Source organism: Macaca nemestrina, chromosome 14 (assembly GCF_043159975.1).
Source record: "Macaca nemestrina isolate mMacNem1 chromosome 14, mMacNem.hap1, whole genome shotgun sequence".
Classification (NCBI taxonomy): Eukaryota; Metazoa; Chordata; class Mammalia; order Primates; family Cercopithecidae; genus Macaca; species Macaca nemestrina.
Genome location: NC_092138.1, coordinates 114871240 through 114897436, shown reverse-complemented (window position 1 = coordinate 114897436; position 26197 = coordinate 114871240). Strand labels below are relative to the sequence as shown.

The window sequence follows — 26197 nt, the reverse complement described above, 5'->3', positions numbered from 1 at the left end:
GAGGAGGCTGCCCCCGAGAGGTGCTCCAGCCAGACCAGGAATGCATGAAGTCACGTGTGTGCGTGTGTGTGCTTGTGTGTGTGTACGTGTACACGTGTGTGTGTGCGCGTGCATGTGTGCCCCTGTGTGCTGCCTTATTTCCAAGTTTTGGCTCCTTTTTCTTAATAGTAGTAAAAGTGGTTAGAATTAAGGCCTGTAAACTTTTGCCTCCTTAACTGACTTCCTCCAATAGGCTTGGGGTCACCGTCATTTTCTCTCCATTTTTCGGGGAGAAGTCAAACTGTGCCCCCTGGGGACTCTGTGGCCCATGCTGCCTGGCATGTGGCAGGTGTTCAGAATCCTGTGGTGTGGACGGAGGGTGAAGGCGTCCATGTGAGTGACCTGGTGGTGTGGACGGAGGGTGAAGGCGTCCATGTGAGTGACCTGGTGGTGTGGACGGAGGGTGAAGGCGTCCTTGTGAGTGACCTGGTGGTGTGGACGGAGGGTGAAGGCGTCCTTGTGAGTGACCTGGTTTGGCTGTAACAATGACCGCAAATATGGTGGCTTGAAATAACAGAGATGACTCCATTCTGGAGGCCAGAATCCTAAATTAGTCTCACTGAGCCAAAGTCCAGATATGCCCGGGTCGTACTTCCTGCAGAGGCTCCAGGGGGATCCTTCCTATGTCCTGCACCTGCTGGGGGCCCGGGCGTTCCTGGCTGTGGCTGCTTTGTTCTCTGTCCCCGTCTCCACATGGCCTCCCCACGTCTCTCTGTCGTTCTCTGAGGCCACTGTCGTTGGATTTAGGGCCACCTTCCTTCAGCATGGCCTCATGTGTCCTTACTTTGATTGCATCTGTATCGTGACCAAATAAGGTCACAGTGTGAGGCTCTGGTGGACCCACTGCAGCTGAGTTCTGGTCCGAGGCCCTCTCCATTGCCAGCTGCCCGTGGTCAGTGGGGCTGGGGGTGTGCAGGTGCTGGCATCTGCTCTGCACCTGGGTCGGGTGAGAGAGGGCGCGGGTCCCTTGAGTGCCCTTCTGGATTCAACGGAGAGAGTGTCTCTCTGCAGAGGCCTCACCCTGGGGCCCTAAGGGCCAGGGTTGGGAGCCACGTGCATTCGCTTTGGAATCTGTTCTTGCTGGGCGACCTCAGAAGTCATGTCACCTCTCTGAGCCTCAGGGCCCCTGTCCTGAAAGTGGTTCTATGAGGATGCAGTGAGCCCAGGTGTGAAGCACTTCCCATGGCCAGGGCCCTTTTGGGTTCTTCATGGAGGTCTGTGTGTCTTTCCCCAGGAGTAGTTCTCCTTCTCCTGTTTGCTGCAAGTGTCTGCCGTTCCCCCTACTCCCACCCCCTGTATCCTTTTATCAAATGGATAGAAGGACCTGTGTCCAGGCTTGTGGCCGTGGCCACTCACAGCCGTGTGTGAGTGCCTGGTGCAGGCAGGCTCCGGGCTGGGTGCTGGGACATGGGGAGGAGTGAGACCCACTGCAGGAGCTCAGAGCTGGGGGGCGGGGATCACCCAGGGCAGCCTCCTCTTTGGGCTCCCACTGACTTTGGACAGCCCTCTACCTGCTGCCCTTTGACCTATCTCTTTGCTTTTCCCTCTGGCCCTGCTGGGGCAGGGGTTGAGGTGAAGAAGGTGGCACAGAAGGGGCAATGATAGGGAGGGTTTTGACGGATGAGTAGAAGTTTGCCAGATGGAGAAGGCTGCCGGCTCAGCGGTGCTGTGGCTGGTGGGGGCGTTCCCAGTGGGGCATGGTGTAAGGAGAGTAAGGCTGGGATCCGCACCCCGGCCCCTCGTCCGCCTAAACCTCAGGTGACCTGGTGTGAAATTGAAACGGGGAGCTCACAAGGCTGGTTCGGCCACGCTAGAGCTGCTGGTACCAGGCATGTTATCCACTGGGCTTCAGTTGGGTGCTTTTTCCACCCACATGAAGACTTCCCTTGATGGAGAGGGGCTGGGGCCGTCACTGCGCCCAGCTCACCTGAAATGCTTGAAGCCGAGTCTGCGGTGGTGCACAGCCAGCAGGCAGGGCACTGCAGCCCAAGCACCTGGGCTTTGGGGTTGGTGACTGCTGGTGTGATTCCCTTCTCAGCACAGGCCTCTCTGAGTCTCAATGTCCCCATGGGTAGAATGGCAACAGTCAGAGTCCCAGAGCTTCTAGCTGAGCCCATGCCTGGTGGGAAGTCAGGCAGTGTGGTGTCACGTGATCCCTCCTGCCCGAGCGTGGCCCCAGCCCCAGCAGCAGCAGCAGCAGCAGACACGGCTCCATGCGGGGAGGACCCCTGGATGGGGGCTCTGGCTTTCCGCCTCCCCAGCCCAGACTCCCCCTCCCACCTCTAGGTGATCTTGGGAAGCTCTGAAAGCCTCAAAGTTCATCACCTGCCCTGGTTTCCCCACCTGGAGTCCTTAGGCCAGGTCAGGGGCACTTTTCAAAGGGGCCACAGGGGTGGGCTGGGGGGCCTTCGGGTTCCGGGTCTCCCTGGACCTCCTGCCGTGCTTGTGGGCTGGTGTCATCATCAGATGGGAGGCACGGCCAGGAGGCAGGAGTGCAGCCCAAGGACCTGGGCTTTGGGGTCAGTGACTGCTGGTGTGAGTCCCTTCTCAGCTACGGGCCTCTCTGAGCCTCAGTGTCCCCATGAGTAGAACGGCGACAGTCACAGTCCCAGAGCTTCCAGCTCAGGTCCTGGCACCAAGTGATGCCCAGTGTGTGTGGCTTGTCTTCTGTGCCTGGCTCTGATCATTCTCTTAGAGTGGAGAAAACACCAATCTGGAGCGGGGCAGGTGCAGGCAGCCGCTAGGGCTCAGTGTCTTGTAGGCTCACTTTTCAGGCTGTCCGGTGGTCTCTTAAATGTCCCTCTGTTCCTTCTCCCTTCTCCTACTCTACCGGGGACTTCTGAAACTTTTGTTCATTTTTTTTTAAAGGGGAAAAACCTTTTTCTTGATTGCTTCCGGAGATGATAGGTTTTCACCAACTTTTATATGAAAATGATCATCAGTGTAATAACAGACTCATTTAGGTGGAAACCAGGGGGCAGGTTCCCATTTAAAGTGGCTCCCGGTCAACACACGGCCCCGGCACCAGTCAGGAGGCAGGCCCTTTGCAATGATGGTGATGCTTCCGTGCAGACCTCCCAGATCTGTGGACACGGGACACACCCGTACAGACTCCACATGTGGGCCCTGTGGGACCGGCCACGGGTGCTTTGCTTGACTGTGGCTGGGCCAGGTGAGCTTCGAGCAGATTCAGGTCCTTTATCAGAGTGGTGGACCGTCAGCCTCGCATGCCAGAAATGTCCCTGCAGGCTTGTGAGGGAGGATTCTCGGGCGGCCTGAGGAGGTACCAGCCACTGGGCCCCACGTGCAGCGCTCGGAGGGTGTCAGGGCCTCTGTCGCCCCTGGCTGCGGTGAGGACAGCCTCTTGAGCATTTGTTGGGAGTGGGAAGTGTGTCAAGATGCCTGTCCGTGTGCCTGAGCCAGCAACAAAGGGATGTGCTCCCTGGGCAGAAAGTGTGTTCCCAGCCACTGTTGTGTTTGTATGAGCCCAGAACGCCAGAGTTGGAAAGAAAGTGAGCATTGCATGGTCCAAAACCCCAGAGGTGTGGGGAGTGGGGCCTGTCTAGGGCCCACGTGGCAGAGCCACATGGATGGAAACCTGTCCCTGCATCTAGATGCCACGATCAGGACGCTTCTTCCTGAGGGCCGCTCTCCACAAAAGCCAAGCTACAGGCCCCGCTGCCTGCCCCGAGCCCCAGGCCGGGTGCCCTACAGCAAAGCAGCTCTCATGATGGAAAGAGAAATGGCCCAGAGGCCATGGTGACCTGGTCCCGAGAGCCTGCACTGGGCTTCCTGAGCCAGGGAAGCCTCCAGACACTAAGACGCAGCCCTGCCAGAGAGCACATCACCAGGACGCTGGGTCCGGCCTAGCCTTGCAGGCCAGACTGTCAGCTCCTAGCAAGTTCATGGAGGCCTCAGTCGCCCTGCCTGAAGGGTGGAGCTGATCACACCCATCTTTACAAATGGGCAGAAAAGGTCGTCAGGCTTGTCGGCAAAGCACCTGGCAGCAGCTGCCTCGGCGAGTGGTGGCTCTTGTCATCCTTGTTGTCACCAACATGGTCACCTGGCGTGGTTCTTCTTCTTCGGGACTGCCCTGTTGGTGGGGTGACAGGGTTTTAAAGATGAAATTTCAGGCTGGTAACCTAAGACCCTGAGGCTCCAGAGGCCGGGAACCCTGGGTTCCAGTCTGTAGAGATGCGGATCCAGTGCAGAGCAAGGGAGAAGGTACTGTGGCTGGAGAGACCAGCACAAGGCACTGAAGTGGGAATCAGAGTGGCCGGGAGAGAGCGATGCCGGGGCCAGGAGGAGGCGGTGGGCAGGACACGAGGGCCGGCCTCCTGGGCATCCTCCTGGGACTTTGCTGGTCCTCCCAGGTCCGGGGGCCACATGACTGCCTGCATCCCTGGTGAGGAGGGGGCCGTCACTGACTGCTGTTGTCCCCTGCTTGTGGAATTCAGGGACCATGTAGAAGCACCAAGGGTGACACTTGGGGGTTCCCCACCTGGCACAGCACCAGGGTGAGCCCTGAGCCAGCACAGGCCTCGGTGGTCAGGGCCTAGGGGCAAGAGTCTGAGCCCTCCTGGGGTCTTCCTTCCTGGGGGGATGCCAGGGACTTCTCTTTCCTCCAGTGTTGGCCTTTTTCGGGGGTGGGATGGGGTGTTGAGAGCTCCACCCTGCATCCCCAGCCGGGACCTGACCTAGAACCACCTGGGACTCAGGAAGAGCGGGGCACCCCCTCTCCCAGCATGCCGGCAGCGGTCCTGTGGCCCGGTAGCATTTCAGGAAGGGTAAAGCAGCCTCCTGGCCGTCGAATATGTCCACGCACAGGGAGCTGTCAGCGGAGGGGACTGTTGGTTGCGCACCTACAGCCTGCTGGGAAAAATGGACGGGCTCACTGCAGCCCCGAGCCGCTCATTAAACCCGTGTGTGTGTGCGTGTGTGTGCACTGTCCAGGCTCCTGATCTACGGGGAGTACTGCAGCCACATGGAGCACGCCCAGAACACTCTGAACCAGCTCCTGGCCAGCAGGGAGGACTTCAGGCAGAAAGTCGAGGTAAGTCCTGCCAGGCGTTGGCCCTGGCCCTGGCCCTGAGGTTGCAGCTTGCAGGCCGGAGCTCATTAGGTACCAGCCTCTCTCTTGCCCGTTTGTTGGGAAGGTGGTGACGGGGGGTGGTGATGTAATGGTTTTTTGTAGATTTTTCTTTTTTGCATTGTGTTGGGTTGGGGATGGGGTCGGGTGGAGGTCACCATCCCAGGCCAGAACACAGCGAGACTCCCCATGGAGAAAGGGCCTTGGGACTGAATCTAACTCAGCTGGGGGCTCTGGCTGACCCTGACCCTGGCCTCTGCTGACCTCAGGGAGCCCCGGGTAACGTTTGCTGGGAACCGTGGGGCCCCCCACCCCTCATGCATCCTCACCCCAGGCCCAGGGCGAGTCTCTATCAACATCTAGTTTCTCCCGTGAGCCCCTCCCAGCCCCTCCTGTTCCCAGCTGGAGTTTCCAGGCCCCATCTGGTCAGTACACCCTGTTTTCTGCGTGGAGCCTGGTGTAGAGCTCTCTGGCTGTAGCAGTGGTGGAGGCAGCGTGGCCCCCCAGTGGAGATGCCCGATGCCCCCCAAGTCCAGACAATGAATGGGGGAACACCCTGGTTCCTGGGAGTGGCCCCCACAGCTCAGTGCAAGCTGGTGCTCCACCTTGCATCTCCCAGAGGCCAGACCAGAGAGGGGCTGGTCAACGGGGGATGCCCTGCTGCCCTTCTCCAAAGGACCTGGCCTGGCGGAAGAGTCAAAGCCACATCCAGGCCGGCTCAGCAGGCGCCCCGGGAGGGTTCCTGTAGCATCGCACGTGTCTCACTGCGACCCAGTCTGGCCAGTGCAGACACAGCAGGGTGGGAGAGGTGGCGCGCCCCCACCCACGTGTTGTGAAGCCCATCCGTCTGCACACACCGGGTGCATGGACTACCGGTTCTGGGAGCCTGGCTAGAGAAGAACCAAACGTCTGGGCCCGAGTTCTGGGCTTAGGTCTCCCCTTTCTGTGGGCGGGGGTACAGATGGGTGGATTCAGGCTTTCCTCAGGGAGGGCTCTCCCATCACCCTGTCGCCCTCCCAGGAGTGCACGCTGAAGGTCCAGGATGGAAAATTTAAACTACAAGACCTGCTGGTGGTCCCCATGCAGAGGGTGCTCAAATACCACCTGCTCTTGAAGGTGAGGCTCTGGGCCCCGGGTGCCTGTGGGGTCATCACTGCTGGAGTCAGATGAGGGCCGGCAGCTTCCAGGGGCTGTGGGATGCAGCCCACAGACAGATTAAGTTGAATATAAACAAATCAGTTCGTGCTTAGCTCATTCTCCTGGGACTTTGCTGGTCCTCCCAGGTCCGGGGGCCACATGCGTGCGATGAACGAGTATCACAGTAAATATACATGGGAAGACGATTCAAGTCACTATTGAGGTCAGAAAACTGAAGGAGACAGAACTGTGTCCTCACACCAGGAATAAGAAAGCTACTGTGGGCCGGGCGCGGTGGCTCAAGCCTGTAATCCCAGCACTTTGGGAGGCCGAGGCGGGCGGATCACGAGGTCAGGAGATAGAGACCATCCTGGCTGACACGGTGAAACCCCGTCTCTACTAAAAAAAATACAAAAAACTAGCCGGGCGTGGTGGCGGGCGCCTATAGTCCCAGCTACTCAGGAGGCTGAGGCGGGAGAATGGCGTGAACCCGGGAGGCGGAGCTTACAGTGAGCTGAGATCCGGCCACTGCACTCCAGCCTGGGCGACAGAGCGAGACTCCGTCTCAAAAAAAAAAAAAAAAAAAAAAAAGAGAATGCTACTGTGGTTGATCTCTGAGCTTCCTGGTGGCCACAGCAGAAATGGAAATGGAAGGGCTTCAGGAAAGAAGGACCTGGGAGGGAAGGCGGTGGTTCCTGCCAGCCACCTTGTGAGGCCTTTTCCCGTGAACTGCTGCCTCAGTGCCTTGCTTTTTGCTGCCTTCATGTCCCTTCTCACGGTCACTCCCTTCCTTTATCCACAAGATCTGGGAGTGCCCTGCCAAGAAGTGGGGTGTCCCCCTGTGGAGGGGTCACTCTCTGTCCTTTGGTGGTGGGCAGCCAAACCCAGCCTGGGCTGGCAGGTGGGGATGGATTTCCTCTGAGGACTTTGTTCTGCGCTCACCCCCTGCACTGGGTAGGGGTCAGGGCAGAGGCCAGGACCCCCGAGTGGTAACACATGACACTCTTCTCCCCGCTCCAGGAGCTTCTGAGCCATTCTGCGGAACGGCCTGAGAGGCAGCAGCTCAAAGAAGCACTGGAAGCTATGCAGGTGAGTGGGTAAACTGAGGCAGGGGAGAAGCCATCGCGTGGCTTAGCACACCGTGCCCACGTGGTCTTGGACTGGAACTGGGCTCATTAACAAGCCGCGATTGTGACTATAGACATTTTCCTGGGACAGCAGGAGTTGGGGCGGGGCAGGGCAGGGGGTGAGACCCACAGGAGGTGGAGGTGACGGGTGGAGGGCGCTGCAGGTCAGGTGCCCCCTCAGGTGTCCCGGGTCCTAACCTCACGTATCCAACAAGACCTCCCTTGAACCTCCCCCCGCCTGCTTTCCCCCAGGCACTCGCCTCCGTTCTGGGCTTTCTGGCCCAGTGCTTCTCACTCTCAGCTCTGAGCCTTCTGCTTCTAAAATGCTACCCCAGGGCCATCTCTCTGCTACCTGCCTGGGGAGCTCCTTCACTCCTGGCTGTTTCAAGGACCCCCCTACCCCCCACCAAGCCAGCCATGCCTCCCTTTCTCCCCTTGTCCAAGTGAGCTTAGCTGATGTCACTCCCTTGCTCTGAAACCTTCCATGGCTCCCTCTGCCCATGAAGCAGGCATAGGCTCCTCACTCTGGCACTCCAGGCCTGCAGGATACTTGCCCCCAATGTTGCAGCTGTGTTCACCACAGTTCCAGGCAGATTTGATCTCTCCCAGGCTCCTGCACGTGCCCTGCATTTCCCCGGGTCCGCATGTTGTCTCAGGTGCACCCTCCTCGTCGTCACCTGGCTGCGTCCTGCTCATCCTGCCTTCGCCATGGACAGGACGTTTTCCAGGGAGGATCGCCCCTGACTGGGTTCCATCCTCAGGGAACTGGCTTCCCCGTGGGTGGCACTCTTACTCCTGGACACAGTTGTTCATGCCAGCCCCTTCCCAGCCAGGCCTGTGTCAGCCACGGTCACCTGTGTCCCCAGGCCAGGCATGGCACCCGGCATGGGGTAGGTCCCCTCCAGCCGGATCTGGATGGAGGGATGATGGCTCCCCCAGCATCTCCCTCGTGGGGAGCACGGGACACCTCTGCCAACCCCCCTCAGGGCTGCAGTCCTGCCCTCTGATACCTGGCGCCTGCCCTCTGGGCAGCCCCTGGGGCTGTGGGCCCCGTTTCCTTTCCAAGGTACCTCATTTAAGGAGCTCCCCCTGGGCGGGGGCGGGTCTGTAATCTGTCTCCATTTATAGCTGCTGTTGGGCCAGGATGGGAGTGGAGACCAGTGCTTGGCCGCCGGTGCTAGGAGGTTCTCTGAGCAGGGCTTGTGCTCTGGGAGAAATTGATTCCCAATCCTGTGGGCTACTCATGTGTGGGCACGGGAGGTGGTCCCAGAGACCTTCAGCTCCTGTGCTGCTCGGCTCCACCGGCAGCGAGCACCCCGAGGAGTGCTCCAGGAAAGCTTCCTGCCGTGACGGGCTGACAAAACTTTCTTGGTGTCAGCTCTGCTGCCCGCAAGCCGCCCCTCTCCAGCACCTGCTCTGGCCTGTCTGCCGTGAGCCACGGTGTGTGAGCCAGCACGGATGTGTCCTCGGGGCCTCAGACAGTGACAGCAGGTGCAGTGGGCCGTGCACCCGGGCCCTGAGTGTGGTCTTGCATTTCATACTCTCAGCACTCGGTGTCTGGCTGGCGGGTGGCTCTGAGCCCCTCGACGGGACAGTTTCCCAGGAGTGTGGCTCACGGTGTTGCACAAGGTACTCTGTGACTTGCAGGTGTGCGTCTGCCTTTCTGAGAGCCACCGAACCTCATCATGAGACTTCAGGGCTGGGGGGGGATTTTAGAAGTCTTTGGATCGATTCCCAGTTTATGTAGGAAGTCATTCATGCAGCCACTCTGGGAGTCGTCACCGTACCTGGGCTTGATTTCCCCTCGGGACTGAGAGCTCACTCCTTGTAAGGCAGTGTCTTTGAGAGTCGGCCGCCGTGCCTCTGTGGCCCTGAGGTTTGTCTCCAGGGGAATTGCGGTTTTAGGTCTGAGCTCCATGAGCTGACTGCAATCCTGCCTCTGTATCAAAGTACAGACATTTCCCTCACCTGCTCATTCATTCGGGCAACTTCCATCTGTTCCTATTTCGTGCCAGGCATTGGGCCAGGTGCACGCAGGGGCCACGGTAGTCAGAGTTATAATGTTTCTGCTGTTGGGGTTGGCTGTGCATGGTGGGGGGGTTCTAAGCTCTCGACTCGCCACTGGGGTCCTTGTCTCTGGGAATTTATTCCTCATTTTAAAGTGGACAAGAAAACAAAACACCCCTTTCAGACAGCGTGCTGCAGCCTCCCCAGGAAGCTCCCCGCTGTGGGGTGGGTGGGAGCCGACTGTGAAGTCTTCTAGGAACGAGGAAGGGCGGGAGGGATGGGAACCTGCTGACGACCTGGCTCTGGCTCTAGCTCTGGCTCTGGCTGGTCACTTGCATTGTGGGGAATTCCACCCGCTGCTCTGGGTGGGCAGGGCCAGGACCGCCCACGTGGCCGGCTCCCTTGGGTTCCCACGCGCGCCAGGTCCAGATACTGTGTTTTGTGTCTGGACTGAAGTGGGCACTGCTCCCTGGTGGCCAACACGAGGATTGCAGCACGGCAGACAGGCGCTGGATTGGGGATGGCCAGACCCATGGAGAGAGGGACTTCCTGACCCCTCATTCTGTCCAGGCTCCAAAGGAAGGCCGTGGCTTGGAGAGGCTGGGGAGGGGGAAGCTTCCCAAGAACGGGGACCTAGGTCAGCCCAAGCCTAGGTGGCTCTTCTGTGGTCTGATGTGGCTCCGACACACAGGGCTGCTTCCCTCTGTTAGGATGTTTAAGAGGGACCACACGATGGGGTAGAAAGAAGCAGCACCAGCCAGGAGTTTGGGGCTCTTGGTATTGTCACCGACGAGGTGTGGCTCTCGGTCAGTGTGTTCCCCTCCCTGCCTCAGTTTCCTCATCTGTCATGTGGAGGTGATGCTTTTCAGCTGTCCTGTCTCGAGGGCAGCCTCCCCGGCAGGATGGAGGAAGGAGGTCCAGAAACGCCCAGCGCCTGGATGCAGGGTGGGGGGAGGTCCCTGGGGGTTGAGCTCCTGCATGTGTGTGCATGTGTGTACACACACGCTCACACACACGCTGCACAGCACTGCTTGCTCACACACACAGTCAGACACACCTCACCCAGCACAACCTGCTCACATACACACACAATCACACACCACCCAGCACAGCCTGCTCACACACACCCCACCCAGTACAGTCCGCTCACACACACTCACATATGCTCACACACACACACCCCATCCATCACAGCTTGCTCACACACATACACCCTCACACACAGTCACACACACCCCCCACCCAGCACAGCTCACTCACACATACAATCACACACACACACCCCCCAACCAGTACAGCCTGCTTACACACACACAGTCACACACACCCCACCCACCCCGCACAGCTTGCTCTCACACACGTGCACACACACACACACCACACTCACACACACACACCCCCCACCCAGCACAGCCTGCTCACCCTCTGCCTCTTGTTTTCAAGGACTTAGCGATGTACATCAATGAAGTTAAACGGGACAAGGAGACCTTGAGGAAAATCAGCGAATTTCAGAGTTCTATAGAAAACTTGGTGAGTGGGTCTGACTCTTCAGGCTAGGGAAGGTTGATGAGGACGGTACCTATAAAGTCACGTTCACAGCTGCAGTGTTGAGTGAGCTCCACAGGCAGCCACACCACGGCTGCCTGTTGCGAGGGTGGCGCCCGGCAGCTTCTGAGTTCAATCTCAGACCCCCCAAGCATCCATGCTCCCTTGCCCACCACGGCCAACCCAAGTGCCCTGTGCACTGAAGACGGCCCGTGCTTAGGGGGCAGGGGAGGGGATGGGGAAGGGGTGGGGGAGGGACTGTATTCATTGCCCAGCCCCCTTTCTCCCCCGCAGCCTAGACAGAAGATCCCTTCAAGTCCAAGAGGAGAACTGTGGCTCCCAGGGGCAGGAGACGCCCCCTGGTCCCTGGACCCCTGGCCCACCCTCACCTTGACTCTCCCCTCCAGGGACAATGGACAGGGTTTGGGCCTAGGCTTGGTGGGGCCAGCAGTCGCCTCTGCTCCTTGGACTCCATCAGGCAGGGGTACCACCTCCCGGGACTCTCCCCAGAGCCTGGCCCTGCAGAGGCCAGGCTTGGGCTGCTGAGTCAGTCACCTCGTCCTGCCTGGGGAGAGGGGATGCACCACCCCAGGAAGCACATTCCCTGGTCTGTGCTGACCAGAGTGGACTTCCCGAGGATCTGCCGGTTCTCACCCGGGATTCTCCGCCTCAGCATTGCTGGCGTTTGGGGCCGGATCATTCTTGGTTGTGGGAGCTGCCCCGTGCATTACGGGATGTGGAGTCGTGTCCCTGGCTGCCACCCACCAGATGCCAGTAGCACCCCCACCCCCTCAACTGATGCCAACCAAATATGCCTCTGGACATTGCCAGAAGGTCCTTTGGGTGGCAGGATTACCCCCTGGTTGTGAATCACAAACATTTCACCCTGGTGATTTCACTCGCATGAAGCCGGCAGGGGAAGGTCCCTGATGCCCAGGCCACACCCACCCGGTGCCAGCAGCATGAAGAGAATGCCCTCGGCAAACGCGGGGCACAAAAGAGCACCTGCGATACATTGGCAATGAAAGAGAAAAAACGAAGCTTCTGAAGGGCATTATGATACTGCTCCCTTCATCTTTCATTTTAGAAATAAATTAAAGTTACAAAAAAAAACTAGCCGGGAGAGGTGGTGGGCGCCTGTAGTCCCAGCTACTCGGGAGGCTGAGGCAGGAGAATGGCCTGAACCTGGGAGGCAGAGCTTGCAGTGAGCCGAGATCCGGCCACTGCACTCCAGCCTGGGAGACAGAGTGAGACTCCGTCTCAAGAAAGAGAAAAAAAATAAAGAAAAAATAAATAAATTAAAGTGTGTGGGTGCAGAGGAGGCCGAGGACGGCCACACCCCATGCCATCAGCACCTTGTGGGTCCGTGCTGCCGTGAGCTCCTGCGCGAGGCATTTGCAAATGCGTACAGTGAGCAGGACGTGAGGAGAAAAGTTCGTTTTGTTTTGTTTTTTAAGTTTTTACATAGGAGCAATACTTGTTCATTAAACAACAAGAACAAGTCGGGCATGGTGGCTCATGCCTGTAATCCCAGCACTCTGGGAGGCTGAGGTGGGTGCATCACTTGAGGTCAGGAGTTTGAGACCAGCCTAGCCAACGTGGTAAAACCCTGTCTCTACTAAAAGTACAAAAATTAGCCAGGCGTGGTGGCGGGTGCCTGTAATCCCAGCTACTCGGGAGGCTGAGGCAGGAGAATCTCTGAAACCCAGGAGGCAGAGGTTGCAGTGAGCCATGATTGCACCACTGCACTCCAGCCTGGGTGACCGAGTGGGACTGTCTCAAAAACATCGACAACAACAAGAATCAAACAGCATGGCCAGCAGGCGCCGAGCGTCCTCATGAGCCAGTCCCTGTACCCGGTCCTGGCTTCGAATCCCATCACCACAGGGAAGGTGGTGAGAGCTGAGATCAGAGGCCTGGAGTAAGTTGACTGAGGCTACGTGGCACCAAAGCTGTCCTTGCAGCCTCGGGCTGAGACCTTGGAAGGAAACGCTGAGCCCGTGTCTCGAGCACCTCCCAGGCAGGGCCCTGTTCACGTCTCAGAGCATTTTCCTCCACCTTTTCCTGTCTGCATGGACACTTTGAAAGCCATGCAGGGAACATGTCAAGAAAAACTCTCTCTGAACCAGAAGAGTCAGAGACAAAACCAGACAGACAACGAAAATGAAACCTCAGCGAACCACACGGGTCTGAGTCAAAGCCTCACCCTCGGCAGGACCCCGGCCCCACCCGCCCTGCAGTAGATAGGCACTGTTTGTTTTCTCCCGAACGTGGGTTCTCGGGCTTGGGCGTCTGGCTTTTCCGACCGGGTCCCGCTTGGGGCTCCACACAGTGGCGGCTTGTGAACAGAACCGGCGCCGTCAATCGCCCTTTGTCCCCAGAGCTGAAGGGAGCCCCTTGGCGGGGCTGGCCAGGGAAAGGACAGAAGCTGCCAGGCCCCGTCCCTTCCCAGTTTTCTGCACCCTCCCTCGTCCATCCTGAGCACCAGCTGGGAGCCACGGGGGGCTGTTTCCCTTTGTCCCGCCTCTGCTGCCTGTGGGGAGCTCCCTTCGGTGCGCGACAGTCTGCCCTGCCCGTGTGGTCAGGAGAACTGGGCCTGTTCCAGCCCCGGCTGACGGCCCCTCTCCTTCTTCCCAGCAAGTGAAACTGGAGGAATTTGGAAGACCAAAGATTGACGGGGAACTGAAAGTCCGGTCCATAGTCAACCACACCAAGCAGGACAGGTGAGCGGGGCGCGTGCTGTGGGCTGGGTGGCGTTCCGCCAGGGCCTGGCTCTTCCTGCCAGGGAGCCGCTCCTAAGTGGCTCTGGAAGCCGGGCCTTCCTGTGGAAAGAGCTGCCTGGTGGTGGCTTGGTGTTGTTCAGTTTTAATTGCTTCCTTCCTTCTCGTCAGTGAGCGGGCGCCACGGCAGTGGGGCTTTCGTGCCTGTGGCGGGCACCAGGCTGGGCTGGGGCAGCCGTCGGTGAGGGCCAGGCCTCTCACTGCCAATGCTCCGCCTCCGGGGACCCAAGACAGGTCTAGAGTGGCTGGATGAGCTCTTTGCCAAATGACTGCCAGAGAGCGTCCAGGCCCACGGTGGCCCAGGCTTGTCCAGGGCCCTCCTTGTGCACCTACTGTGCGCTGGGGCAGGGGTCACAGCAGATCTGGGTCCCGCCCTCTTGAGGCTCCCAGTCCAGTGCGGAACCAACTGGGAGTGGCCGTCAGGGATCAGTGCTGCACGGGAGGCCCGCGTGGGGCAGGTGCAGCAGCCCCTTGAAGGGCTCGTGGCTCAGCCTCAGTCACGAGGGTAGGGAGCCAAGGAAAGCTTCCTGGAGAAGCAGTGTGGGAACAGCCGAGACCTGACCGAGGCTCAGCATTTAGCCTGGTGAGCCAGGTGAGGGCAGGGCTCCCCTGGAGAGGGAGCCGCGTGCCAGAGCCCCAGGCTCAGCTCCTGCTGCCTCCTCAGAGCAGAGCACACAGTGCCAGGGTGCTGACGCCCCGCTGCGCTGCCTGGCCCAGGTACTTGTTCCTGTTTGACAAGGTGGTCATCGTCTGCAAGCGGAAGGGTTACAGCTACGAGCTCAAGGAGATCATCGAGCTGCTTTTCCACAAGATGACCGATGACCCCATGAACAACAAGGACGTCAAGAAGGTGGGGCCTTCCGGGTCCGACCCCCACTACCCAGGAACGTGGGGGTGGCCTGGAGAGAGGCACTGGGTTCCAGACCCCAAGGGAAGGGGACTCGAAGTCAGCCGCTGATGCTGGCCGGGCGGGTTGGGGTGAGCGTCCTCACCCTGCAGGAAGCCTCCCCTCTGAGTCACTGCCTCGCCATCATGACCCCTGCTCCTCGCCGGGCCCAGCGCCCCCCAGATGGGTGATGGAGACCAGAATCCCACTCCCACTTCAGTGAGGCGACTGGAGCAGAGGGGAGAGGCCTGCCCAAGGCCTCTAGCGAGGGTGGGGCTTTCAACCTCGGCTTTCCATCTGACCAGCCTGACTCTAGCCCATGTTGTCCCTTGTAGCAAGCAGGCTTTCCTCTCCCGTCCCACCCTGCAGTGCTTGGAGGAGGGCTGTGGGTAGGTCTGGCTGTGACTTGTCCAAGACTCTACATGTAGCTGACCGGGGCCTGTGGCTGCTGGGGCGGGGCCAGGGCTGCAGGGGTGGGGCCTGTGGCTGCTAGGGCGGGGCCAGGACTGCAGAGGTGGGCCTGTGGCTGCCAGGGGGTGGGGCCAGGGCTATGGGGTGGGGCCAAACCTGCTGTGGGGCAGGACCATGGCTACAGGGCTATTGCTGCCTGGCTCTCTGGTTCAGTCCTGCTTCAGCTGAGGCTTTTGCCCATGGCACTTGAGCACCTACCGTGTTCAGCCCTGGTGGGGCGGGGGGCGGGGGGTCAGGAGCCCATGTTCTGAAAGTCCGGGCCCTGGCGTCCAGGGCTGGCAGTGTAGCCCTGGTCCAGACCCAGCGAGTGCAGGCTGGATGAGCCGTTGAGGGTGACCCTCCCTGCCCTGATACCCAAGACAAATAACGGGCCCACGAGTCCCTGCCTCCAGCAGCCAACACTCGGGGGAAAGTCCTTGTCCCACTGATCGCCCCACCCCCAACCTGGGCACTGGAGGGTGTCCCACCTGCCAGGGCTCCTGGCGCCCCCACACCGTGGCACTCACCACGGGGCCGGGCTGAGCCTCTCACTGACCATCTCCCCCTTCCTCTCCTCTCCTCATGCTTCCTAGTCTCACGGGAAAATGGTAAGCACCTAGCGCCCAGGTCCTCCCACCTGCCTCAATCATCCCAGCCTGGTGCTGGCACTTCTGCCCGGAGCCAGGGGACCCAGAGGCCTGAGGGCCCGGGCTCCTGGTTTTCTTGGTCCTCCGTCCTCCTCTCCCTCTCCCGACGATGAAATGATTTGTATTCATGATGAAAGACCCACGAAGACAGTGTGAAAGGAAAACCCCGTGACCCTTAGTCGCTGGAGCTCGGGCCAGAGGCTGGGGTTTCTCGGTCTCTCTCCAGCTCTCCATCATCCTTTTTGTTTTTCTGTGTTCTCTCCCTCCTCCCTCCCTCTTCCTCCCCTTTTCCTCTCTCTTTCCTTGTGTCTTTCCTCCTCCCATCCCGCTCCGCCCTTCCTCTCTCCATCCCTCCCTTCCTTCCTCTTTCCCGCCATCTTTTCTAACCCAGTGGGCTCCTATTTGCCAAACTCTTTTTTCTGAACCACTTTGTCCAAGAGCTCGGAGAGATGGCGAGGCCTGTGGGGTGGCCGAAGGGGAGGCAGGGAAGGGGGTAGCTGTGGGTTGCTCAGTGGGGGATGGCTTCGCAGAAGGAGCCCCAGGCCCATGGCTGTTCCCTGCCTTTTTGTTGTTATTGTTCTACTTCAGAGAAGTGAGGTTTTTTTAGCATCACATTTAGGAAGTGAAAGTGGGTGGTCAGGCCTCGTGGAGGGGCCCTGGGTGGGGCCCCGAGCTCATCCTCCCTGGGGTCCTGCCCGCACTGAACATGCATCTACATATCCGCTCGGTGGAGCATCCTCGCACACGGGCACAGGCAGGTGTGCAGATCTGCCCATGCACATGTGTGTGCACCCACAGGAGAGCACACACAGCATGGGTGCACATGCATCATACATGTTAAAGCATGTGTGTACCTACAGGGACAGACACAAGTGTGTGCGCGCACATGCTCACAGGAGCACTGGGCACACTCAGGCACAGGTGCACACACATAGACGCGTGCGGGCACAGATGCACACCCATGCACACAGCACACTCGTATGCATGCACAGGTGAAGGCACAAGCGCATATGTATTCTCATGGGAGGATGCGAGCACACAGCTATGCATGCATGCATACAGAGACACGTGTGCACATACAGCGTGGGCAAGAGTGCAGGTACACACGTGAGAACGTGTTCACACAGGCACGGGCACCCACACGTGCACATACTGCGCAGGCAAGAGTACACATGGGCACGTGCCAGGATGTCTGAAGCCGTGTCCGTGGCAAGCATGGCCCCTCTCTCCTGCAGTGGTCCTACGGCTTCTACCTAATTCACCTTCAAGGAAAGCAAGGTTTCCAGTTTTTCTGCAAAACAGAAGATATGAAGAGGAAGTGGATGGAGCAGTTTGAGATGGCCATGTGAGTTCCAGGTGGCAGCCCCCAGGTCCCGTGCAGATCAGTTGTATGGGGGGGCGGAAGCCCAGGTGGATTGTGTCTGTGACTCCTGTCAGACCAGGGGTGGAGGGAGGCAAAGTTGGAATGTCAGGGACACAGACAACCTCCATCACCCCTGGGACGCCAGCCTCCCTCGGTGGCATCCTCTTTAACAATCGATCCAGAGTGAGAGGGCTCTCCCTCTGCCACAGCCTGTCCCAGGCAGGCTCCGCTGTCCTGCTGGAATGAGCCATCCCACCCCTGAGGCTGAGCCTGGCACGCCTGGCCCACAGAGCAGTGACCGGCTGGGAGTGGCCATGATGCCAGAGGATTCCTGGTGACACCAGTCTTCAGGGTCTTACGGGCTGGTGGCTTGACACCTGTTTTTGAAGCCACAGAACTATTTTTCCATGAAATCCAAGAGGTACCCCTAGATACGTGAAACAGAGAAAGGTGATGAGTGGGTTCCGGGAACACAGACCCTGGAGGGCCAGGCAGGGTCGTCTGTGCTTGAGCTCTGCGGGCAGGTGCGCTCGCCTCTCTGACAGTTTCCGCTGGTGAAATGGAGAGGGGAAGGCCTGTGTTCCGGACTTCTTGGGAGGATCGAAAGGGAACCACTGGACACAGCGGGGCCGGGGCCTGGCTCGTGGGAATAGATGCAGCCACGTCGTTTGCACCCAGGCTCTGTGGGGGAGGCCTGGGGCATCTCCTCTTCGGCCACTTGCTATCCCTGGCCTGTAATTTTCTTCCCAACATCCTATTGTGGAGAAGTTCAAGTGTTCATGGAAGCTGAAGCAACAATGATGGTGAATAGCCATCTTCTCACCACGCCGCCGCCGTCCGCATCACCCCACCCCACCCCTGGCCATCCAACAGCGGGTCTGTGTCAAAGTGAATTGCACACCAGTGCAGCCCCACTACGTACCTCAAGGGGCCCAATATTTGTTTAGCCTCTGAAATTTCAAGCTTATATCCAATGTGGCAAACAAATCTTAAGCTTATGTTTTCTGAGTTTTAACAAATGGCCACACCTGCCCACATCCAATCCCAGTCAGGACCTTAGACCACCACCGCCACCTGGAAGGTTCTGTCAGGCCAGTGCAGCAGTGTTAAAGCTTCCTGTCTGACCTGCCTTCTACCAGCAGGGAGTCTGGGTCCCGAGTCTGCCCCGTGTCGGGGGCAGAGCCAGGCTTGGAGTCCAGGCCCTCCCGGATTCTGCACAGCCTTGGTCTGGAGCCCAGCTAGTTCCCAGGATGGCCACATGACGGGGCTCGGGGAATCTGGTGGGTGTAGCGTCTGCTCTCTTTCCCTCCTGCCAGGTCAAACATCAAACCGGACAAAGCCAATGCCAACCACCACAGTTTCCAGATGTACACGTTTGACAAGACCACCAACTGCAAAGCCTGCAAAATGTTCCTCAGGTAGGAAACCTCCTCCTTCAGCCCTCACCTCGATCCACGCCCACCCCAGGTCCCCAAGGGAGCTTAGTGTTCTATCTGTCCTGTGTTCCCTGTGGGAGGCCCTGAGGGGTTAAGGGGGTATATCCCACAAGAGTCAGGCCCGTGCCAGGCATGGTGGCTCAAGTCCCAGCACTTTGGGAGACTGAGGCAGGCGAATCGCTTGAGCCCGGGAGTTTAATACCAGCCTGGCAACATGGCAAAACTCTCTCTGTACAAAAAATACAAAAGTCAGCCAGGGGTGTTGGCCTGCACCTGTGGCCCCAGCTACTCAGGAGGCTGATGTGGGAGAACTGATTCAGCCCTGGAGATTGAGCCTCCAGTGAGCTGCGATGTCACCACTGTGCTCCAGCCTGGGTGACAGAGTGAGACCCTGTCTCAAAAAAAAAAAAAAAAAAAAAAAAAAGAGGCCCAGCCAAGCCCTTGGAGTTTCAGATCTAGCCAGGGGGCGATTGTCCCTGGGTGCCCGGGATGCTGTGTGGGGCGGGGAGGCAGGCTGGGGTAAGTAGGGGAAAGCAGGTGTCAGGCTGCCTGGTAAAGGAGGGTCCTGGATACTCAGGGCTGTGAGGGATGTGTGTGCTGGGAGGGAGCCAGCCAGGTGAGCCTGGGTGGGAACAAGGGCCTTGACCTTGGCAGAGAGGCGTGAGGAGCCGGCCCCACCCTCAACTTCACCTCCCGCCCTCCCCTGTGCAGGGGCACCTTCTACCAGGGATACATGTGCACCAAGTGTGGCGTCGGGGCACACAAGGAGTGCCTGGAAGTGATACCTCCCTGCAAGTTTAGTGAGTACCCCCCGAGTCCCTGACTGTGCCCACTCACTTCTGCCCTCTACCACCCGGGTACTGGGCCTCAGGCACCATCTCCCATGGGGCAGGGACCAGATGAGGACACTGGTGCTTATGTGCCCTGGGGCAGACATCTGCCACACGTCACACACTTATCAGTAGACACAGCCGGGATGAATTCCATTCCAAGCCCTCTCTCCTAATGGGTACTCGAGGACCCCTCCCCATCTCCTACATCCCCTGCCCCGCTCTGGGAGGAAGCTTCTGGAATCTCCATCCCCAAACCCGGCACAGAACATTCTCGATGGGTGCATGGAGGTTTCTCATCACAGAAACACCAGTCACCCTGGCTTCTCCCGGTGGGTGAGGCCTGGCCATCAGTAGCTGTAGCCATGTTAGTAAATGGTTCAGACACACACGCACATGCACGTGTACACACATGGCACTTACAGTGGTTCCCTTCTGTTCATGCCCCTCTAGGGTAGCTTGAGGCTCAGGGAGGGGAGAGGGTTGAGCCAGGCTGGCAGTGGGCAGAGGCAGAGATGCACCCTGGAGGCTCCCCTGAAACATCTTGGGTTGGGGGGCATACATTTGGGGTTGTGCCCAGCTCCGGGCAGCTGGACAGTGGTGCAAAGCCTGAGATGGTTCTCTCCAGAGCAGTTTCAGACATCAGGATGTCACCTCCATCATCAGCCCCAGAAACTGAGGCTTGAAACTTTCGGCAATTTGTCTACACTTCTTAGTGGAGCTTCCATTCAACAAAGAGCCCCCGGTGGCCGAAGGCCGAGTCTCTGGGTCTTGTCTCCTTGGGCCTCCTGCAAGTGTTTTAAGACAGAAAAACAAGTCAGGCCAGCTTGTCACCCGGAGACGCCAGCGCCCGGAATACATTTTGAGCTGTGACTTTAGATCAATAGTTAATTTATCATTTACTGTGAGTGCCAGCCCAGTACCCTACCCCGGGGAGAGGGCCAGAAGGTCAGCCCGGACCCCCTTGTCCCCACCACAGGCCCAATGCAGCCCCCCAGCTGTGCGCAGGATCCCGCAGCCCCTGGAGTTAGTACCGGAGGATTCTGCAGGCAGCCTGTGGCCTGAACGCGGCTTTTCAGCTGTGTCCATCCATACTGCCCTCTTGTGGCCGCATGTCCCTCTCCCAGACGACTGGCTGCAGCCACTCAGAACCTTTTATTTTCTTTTTCTGATTCTAAAAGTAATACATTTACTTACCAAAAATTTGGAGAAAAAGAAAAAAAGAAATGAAATTTTAAAGAAAGCATCACCCGTGAACTTGCTTAGAAATAATGAAAGGCGGTATTTTGGTATATTTCCTGCCAAGTTTTCTTTTTTCTGTGATTTTTCTGTTTTGCCCCCGATTATTAATTACTGATTTTCCATAGAAAATTTGGAAAATGTAGAGAAGTGTAAAGGAGGAGAGAAAAACTACTCCTGCTATCCCCAGGCAAAGCCAGCTGCCACGAGGCCCCGGGCACTGTCCTGCTTTCTGCGGACGTGCGCGCCCGCCCGCCCCACCTCTGTATGGTTTTCGGTTTTTCCTAGTATGTGTAGTTAGGGTTCCACTACAGAGGCAACTGCAGGTCTTTTGGAAGCCAGCGTTGCCGTCCGCATTCTCCCATGTCCTGGCAGTGCCCTGGCTGGCACCAGCTCCATCCTCAGGGACCTGGGACTCCCCCAGTGCCTGTGTCCTTGTCCCCCTCCTCATCCCTCTGCCGGGAGACACTGTCCTTGCCACTTGTAGCTATTTTTCCTTTAAGAATGTCCAAGCTGCCTTCCCTCTGGTCCAGGCTTCTACCTTTGCTCTGTGGTTTGGCTCTGGGCAGTGTTCCAATTTGACCATTGTAGCTTTCACCTCTGGGCTCTGCCCAGGCTGGTTTAGCTGTTTGCTGCCCATGGGGGCTGAGATGTCCCGGAGAGATACTGGCCTCTCCTGAGAGCCTTTCCTGTGGGAAGCCTTCATCAGGCACAGTCATAGCTGCTGTCCAGCTGGCCCCCCGACCCCTGCCCACTGAGCTGGAACCTGTTCTCTGGTGTCTGTGGATGCCTGTCTGTCCAGGGCCGTCTGCACTGTGAGTGCTGGGTGGGGTGGAGGTCATGTCAGCCGTGTGTGTAAGCTGTTGGGCTCCTTGCCTCCTCTGATGGTGGGTGGCAGCCAGCTTGCCAGATGGCTGGGCCCTAAAGGGTCTTGGGAACATTGGCTCTCCTCCTGACACGCTGAGGTCTTGTGTCCTTGAGCATGTCGGCACCTGGGTGTCTGAGCTGAGGACGGTAAGCAGGTAGCATGCGTACCAGTACCTCCTCATCACTTGCCCCAGCAGGCATCACTAAGCAATTGTGGCAGGTAACATGCATACCGATGCCTCCTCATCACTTGCCCCAGCAGATATCACTAAGCGATTGTGGCAGGTAGCATGATGCCTCCTCATCACTTGCCCCAGCAGGCATCACTAAGCGATTGTGGCAGGTAGCATGCCTACCGACGCCTCCTCATCGCTTGCCCCAGCAGGCATCACTAAGCGATTGTGGAAATCTCCCCATTGCGTGCCACGTACCACCCAGTGATCCAGGCAGCTGCCGCCATTCAAAAGAGGTGGCCCAGGCGGGACAACCTTTTCGCCGGCTCAGGTCTCTTATCCGGTCCGAGTTCTCCCACGGGCCCCCTAAAGCCAGAGCTCAGCATTTGCTGCCAGAAGTAACCGAGAGGCTTTCACAGCCGCGAGCTTGGACCTGCGTGTCCATGATCCATGTCCAAAACAGACCACTTTGTAGCTTGGTTCACTTACCATCTTAAGCTTGTCCCAGAGGCTCGGGTCGGTGTGAGTGAGAGCCACACGGGGCCTTGGCATCGGTGGCCTCCCCTCTAACACCAGACCTGCTTCCTTTCCAGCTTCTCCTGCAGATCTGGTAAGTCCACAAACTGTTTCCCCTCCCTCTGCTCCCGCCCCCGCCACAGCCCTGTGTGCCCAGAGCCAGAAATACCCAATTGTCTGCCTCTCACCGCTCCTGGAGCCACACCGGCTTGGATGAGCCACTTTCAGTCACAACAGGCCTCTGCTTTCCTTGGTGGGTGTCAGGAGAGTCCTCCTAGGGGCCCCAGCGATGTCTTCCTATCCCAGCTGCCCCCCCCATTCCCTTGCCCACTGGCTGCTCGCAGCTGTGGGTACAGCTCTGGGTCCTGCGTGCCAGCCCTCCTGTCCCCAAGTCCCCCAGTTGGCTCAGAGCCCTCTCTTTAGCTGATGTGGGGATGGAGTCACTTTGGGGGCTTCATGTACCCCTCGAGCTATGAGGTCCATATGAACCAGCCTTCATGGAGGAGGGAAACTTTGTTGTATTTGGCACTGTGTGTCCTAGATGGAGACCACAAAGCCCAGGCTCAGAGCAGGTGGTCAGGGCAGGCTTCCTGGAGGAGGTGGGGGCTCGTGGTAAGGAGAGGGAGAGGGAAGGGCACAGACCTTCCAGGAGTGGAGGTGCACAGAGGTGGAGTATATTGCCAGGGTGGGAGTCACATAGAGAACAGTGTCCGTCTCCTCCCCTGCTCCTGCCTTGATCCCTCTATCTGGGAACAAGTGGGGACAGGGAAAGGGGAGGTGGGTCAGTGCATTGGCCACAGTCAAGGAGCAGCTTTCTCTCATCACTGTGTTCTGTCCTTGTCCTCACAGGACGCCTCCGGAGCGGGACCAGGTGAGTCATCTGGACTTGGACCCTGTGCTGTCACCCATGTCAGCCGTCACCTGGGAGCTGAGCCAGGGCCTAGGTGTGGGGATGGCCGAGTCTGCCCAGCCACCAGCTGCTCCAGGCTCCTGGATGCCGCCGCCTGGGGCCCCTCCCTCCTGCCTCTCTGGCCTCTGTGGCACCTCCTTGGGAGTTGGCTCTGTTTCTGATAAGGCAGCAACAGGCTGTGGGGACAGGACCCAGCCTGCAGAGGGGCAAGGGCCTTCTAGCCGGGGAGGGGCACGGAGCTGCAGCCAGAGACCTGAGACCAAAAGGCGCGGCCGTCTTCCCACCACGTCCTCCATCCCCTTCCTGCCTTGCTGTGGGTTGCTTAATGGAAACGTGCTTTTAGACACAGCGTAGAAAGCATCGTGTTATCTGCAAACTTGAGTGCAGTCCAGGCAGTGCTCAGTACAACCTCACCCTCATTAGCAGAAGACAAAACATGGAAAACACCGCTGCTGCTGGGACCAGGCGGGAGCTGGGCTGGGAGAGAAGTGGGCTCTTTGAGAGCTACAGGCAGGGCTGGGTCGGAGCAAGGCTTGTCTAAGAGCAGCCTCCAGATTCCCCGGGGGCACAGCCAGGATCCCCATTTCAGGCCCAGAGCTCCTCTGTGAGCTCTGTGGCCTTGGGCAAGCTGCTGGGCCTGCTGACCCATCACCCGTCTCTGACATGAGGGATCCCTCGTCTTCTGCCCCACACAGCTGCCTGGGGGCCACAGATCTGAAGGGTGTTGGAAGAAAGCACAAAGTGCCATCTGAAAATAAGTTGCTGTTCCGTGATGACCCCTGAATCTGTTTATTGCATGAATAATTTACTTATGATATTTATCAAAAAGACACGAGGCTTATGGGAAGGATTTAGGGCGGGGAGATGCAGGCGCAGGGCTGTGTGTGCTGGGGGAGGCCGAGCTCGGTGATGGGGTGGGCTGCGGGCCGGGGCCAAGTCAGTCACCGAGCGAGCTGCTGAGTCACCGAGTGAGCTGTCCTGTCCTTTGCAGGTCCCAAGATGGTGGCCATGCAGAATTACCATGGCAACCCAGCCCCTCCCGGGAAGCCTGTGCTGACCTTCCAGACGGGCGACGTGCTTGAGCTGCTGAGGGGTGACCCTGAGTCTCCGTGGTGGGAGGTGGGTCCTGGGACCCGGGAGGGTTGAGAGTCCCCGGCTCTGGCTCCTGCCTGCTCCCTGGGGCAGAAACATAAAGTCCTGCATATCCCAGGCAGAGGCAGAGGGCTGAGAGATCACCAGGGAGGAGAAGGCACAGGGTGACTAGCAAGGCCTCTCCTGCCTCACGTTCTGCGATGTGGCATGCGTTCTTGGGAACCTTAGCCTGGTCTTTCCCCGGGTGTTTGCTTTCACATGGTAGGGGATGCAGCATCCCTTCCCGGGAGAGGCCCTCCTGCCCTGGCACCCAAGCCTTTCTCCATTGGCCCCTGTCCTTCCTGCCTCTGTTGTGTCCCATAGGCCCTCCTCAGGCTTCTGCCCTGGCCACACCATGCCCACCCTCCTCCCCACCCCTACCTCAGTTCAGGTCAGCAACCTTTGCGCGATCGTGGGGTGAGTGGGCAGGTCCGCTCTTTCCCCAGGTGGGCACAGATGGCGTCATCGTGATGTGGTTTATGGTTTTGAGCCAGGAATGTGCTGCTCTGTTTCCAAGGCCTACAGAGTGGAGACCTTTGTGGGTGTTCATCCCCACCTTCGGCCGATGGCTGGGCTGTAAAGGGTGCTGGGAGCATTTGCTTTCCTCCTGACACACTGAGACCCCACGTCTTTGAGCATGCTGGCACTGGGGCGTCTGAGCCAAGGACTCAGACACCTGCTCCTGGGCCCCTCTACCAAGCCCCAGTGCTCAAGGGAGCCCCAAGACCCGCAGGTCAGCAGAGCACCACAGGACCTTGATGGCATTTAGCCCAGCAAAGCAGCCTCCCGTGGGAGCTGACGTTAGAGCCGAACGTGTATTAATGTTCAGGTTACAATGATGCTGTGGTCATTTTGTCATGGTCATTATCAGTCCATAGTTGGTGATGAATTTCTTGTGCCAGACCCTACATTCATATAACAGGAGGTTCAGAGGGCGCAAAAGGCCATGTGTGCTGTGCAGAGTGTCAGTCCTGCTGTGTCCCTCCCTGGGTATGAACGGGACTGCCAGCTTCTTGCAGGGCCTGGCAGAGGTGCTTTGCCTATTTGCCAGGCCTTAGTGCTCTCGTGTCTGGGGTGGGACGCCCGGCACCTCCCTGCCTTCACTGGCTCCCAGGTCAGCTGAGGTTGGGAAGGAAGACGTTGGCTCTCCCACCCTCCAGGACCGGGATTGAGTCCATCGACATGGCCCCACACTCCCATAGGCCAGGCTCGGCCCCCTGGTCCTAACCATCTCTTTCCTCTGCCAGGGTCGTCTGGTGCAAACCAGGAAGTCAGGGTATTTCCCCAGCTCATCTGTGAAGCCCTGCCCTGTGGATGGAAGGGTGAGTCCTTTCCCACAGAAGCTTCCAGAGCACGGTGGCCTGGGTGCTGAGGATTCTGGGAGCTGTCTCCTCACGTGGACATTTTTGGCTTATTCGGGACGTCCTTGCTAAATTTAGGCTGCTGTGAGCTGCTTCCTGGAGCTGGAGCCCAGAGAGAAGACGGGTGGGGGCCGCGGGGCAGCACGCTCTCCTGTGTTTACAAGGGCTCAGCCCGTCGGGTGGCATCTCGTTGTGGTTTTAGAGACACCAAAACGGGCATCTCGGCAGCCGCCGTGATGGGGTGAAGACCAGCCAGCTGCCTTTCACCAGATTTCGGGGACTCTATAAGTTCTCTTGGACTATTACGCAGCCTTAGAAGAAAAAAAAAGTTCCCCTCAACCATATGATTCAAAGCTAGACTTTATGCTATTTAAAACAGAGGCAATATGGTGTTGCTTTCATCTGAGGGGTACGGAGCAAATTCTCGGCTCTGTGACGAAAGGCAGCAGTCAGCCTTGAGTACAATGAGTTACCCCACCTCCACCCCCAAAAGGACAGGTCAAAGTGAAAGTGTGAAACCTCTGAAGGTGCAGGGGGTGGCTGCCCAACCCCACTGTGGCAGCCCCGGTGCCTCCCACCCCAGCCTCGGTCCTGTCAGCCTGTGTGCCACCTCTGCTGAAAGGGCAAGTGCTCAGCACTTAGCGTGCTTTGGATGACCAGGGGT

At 58.5% G+C, this 26197-nt stretch overlaps 1 protein-coding gene across 5 annotated transcripts in view; it reads left to right on the top strand.

The window, feature by feature from the left end:
* Positions 1-26197, top strand: part of LOC105471878 (vav guanine nucleotide exchange factor 2) — a 235450-nt gene that overhangs the window by 194923 nt on the left and 14330 nt on the right. For 2 of the 5 annotated variants that reach the window (XM_071078564.1, XM_011724673.3), the window contains exons 9-23: positions 4993-5092; positions 6149-6244; positions 7286-7354; positions 10843-10929; positions 13582-13667; positions 14442-14574; positions 14946-14999; positions 15654-15668; positions 16943-17052; positions 18387-18488; positions 19218-19306; positions 22209-22225; positions 22981-23002; positions 24033-24160; positions 25420-25494. In XM_071078564.1, coding sequence (XP_070934665.1) covers positions 4993-5092; positions 6149-6244; positions 7286-7354; positions 10843-10929; positions 13582-13667; positions 14442-14574; positions 14946-14999; positions 15654-15668; positions 16943-17052; positions 18387-18488; positions 19218-19306; positions 22209-22225; positions 22981-23002; positions 24033-24160; positions 25420-25494 — 1183 coding nt within the window. The remainder of the gene's footprint in view (positions 1-4992; positions 5093-6148; positions 6245-7285; positions 7355-10842; positions 10930-13581; positions 13668-14441; positions 14575-14945; positions 15000-15653; positions 15669-16942; positions 17053-18386; positions 18489-19217; positions 19307-22208; positions 22226-22980; positions 23003-24032; positions 24161-25419; positions 25495-26197) is intronic. The other 3 variants (XM_011724678.3, XM_011724676.3, XM_071078563.1) reach the window with 2 other exon arrangements.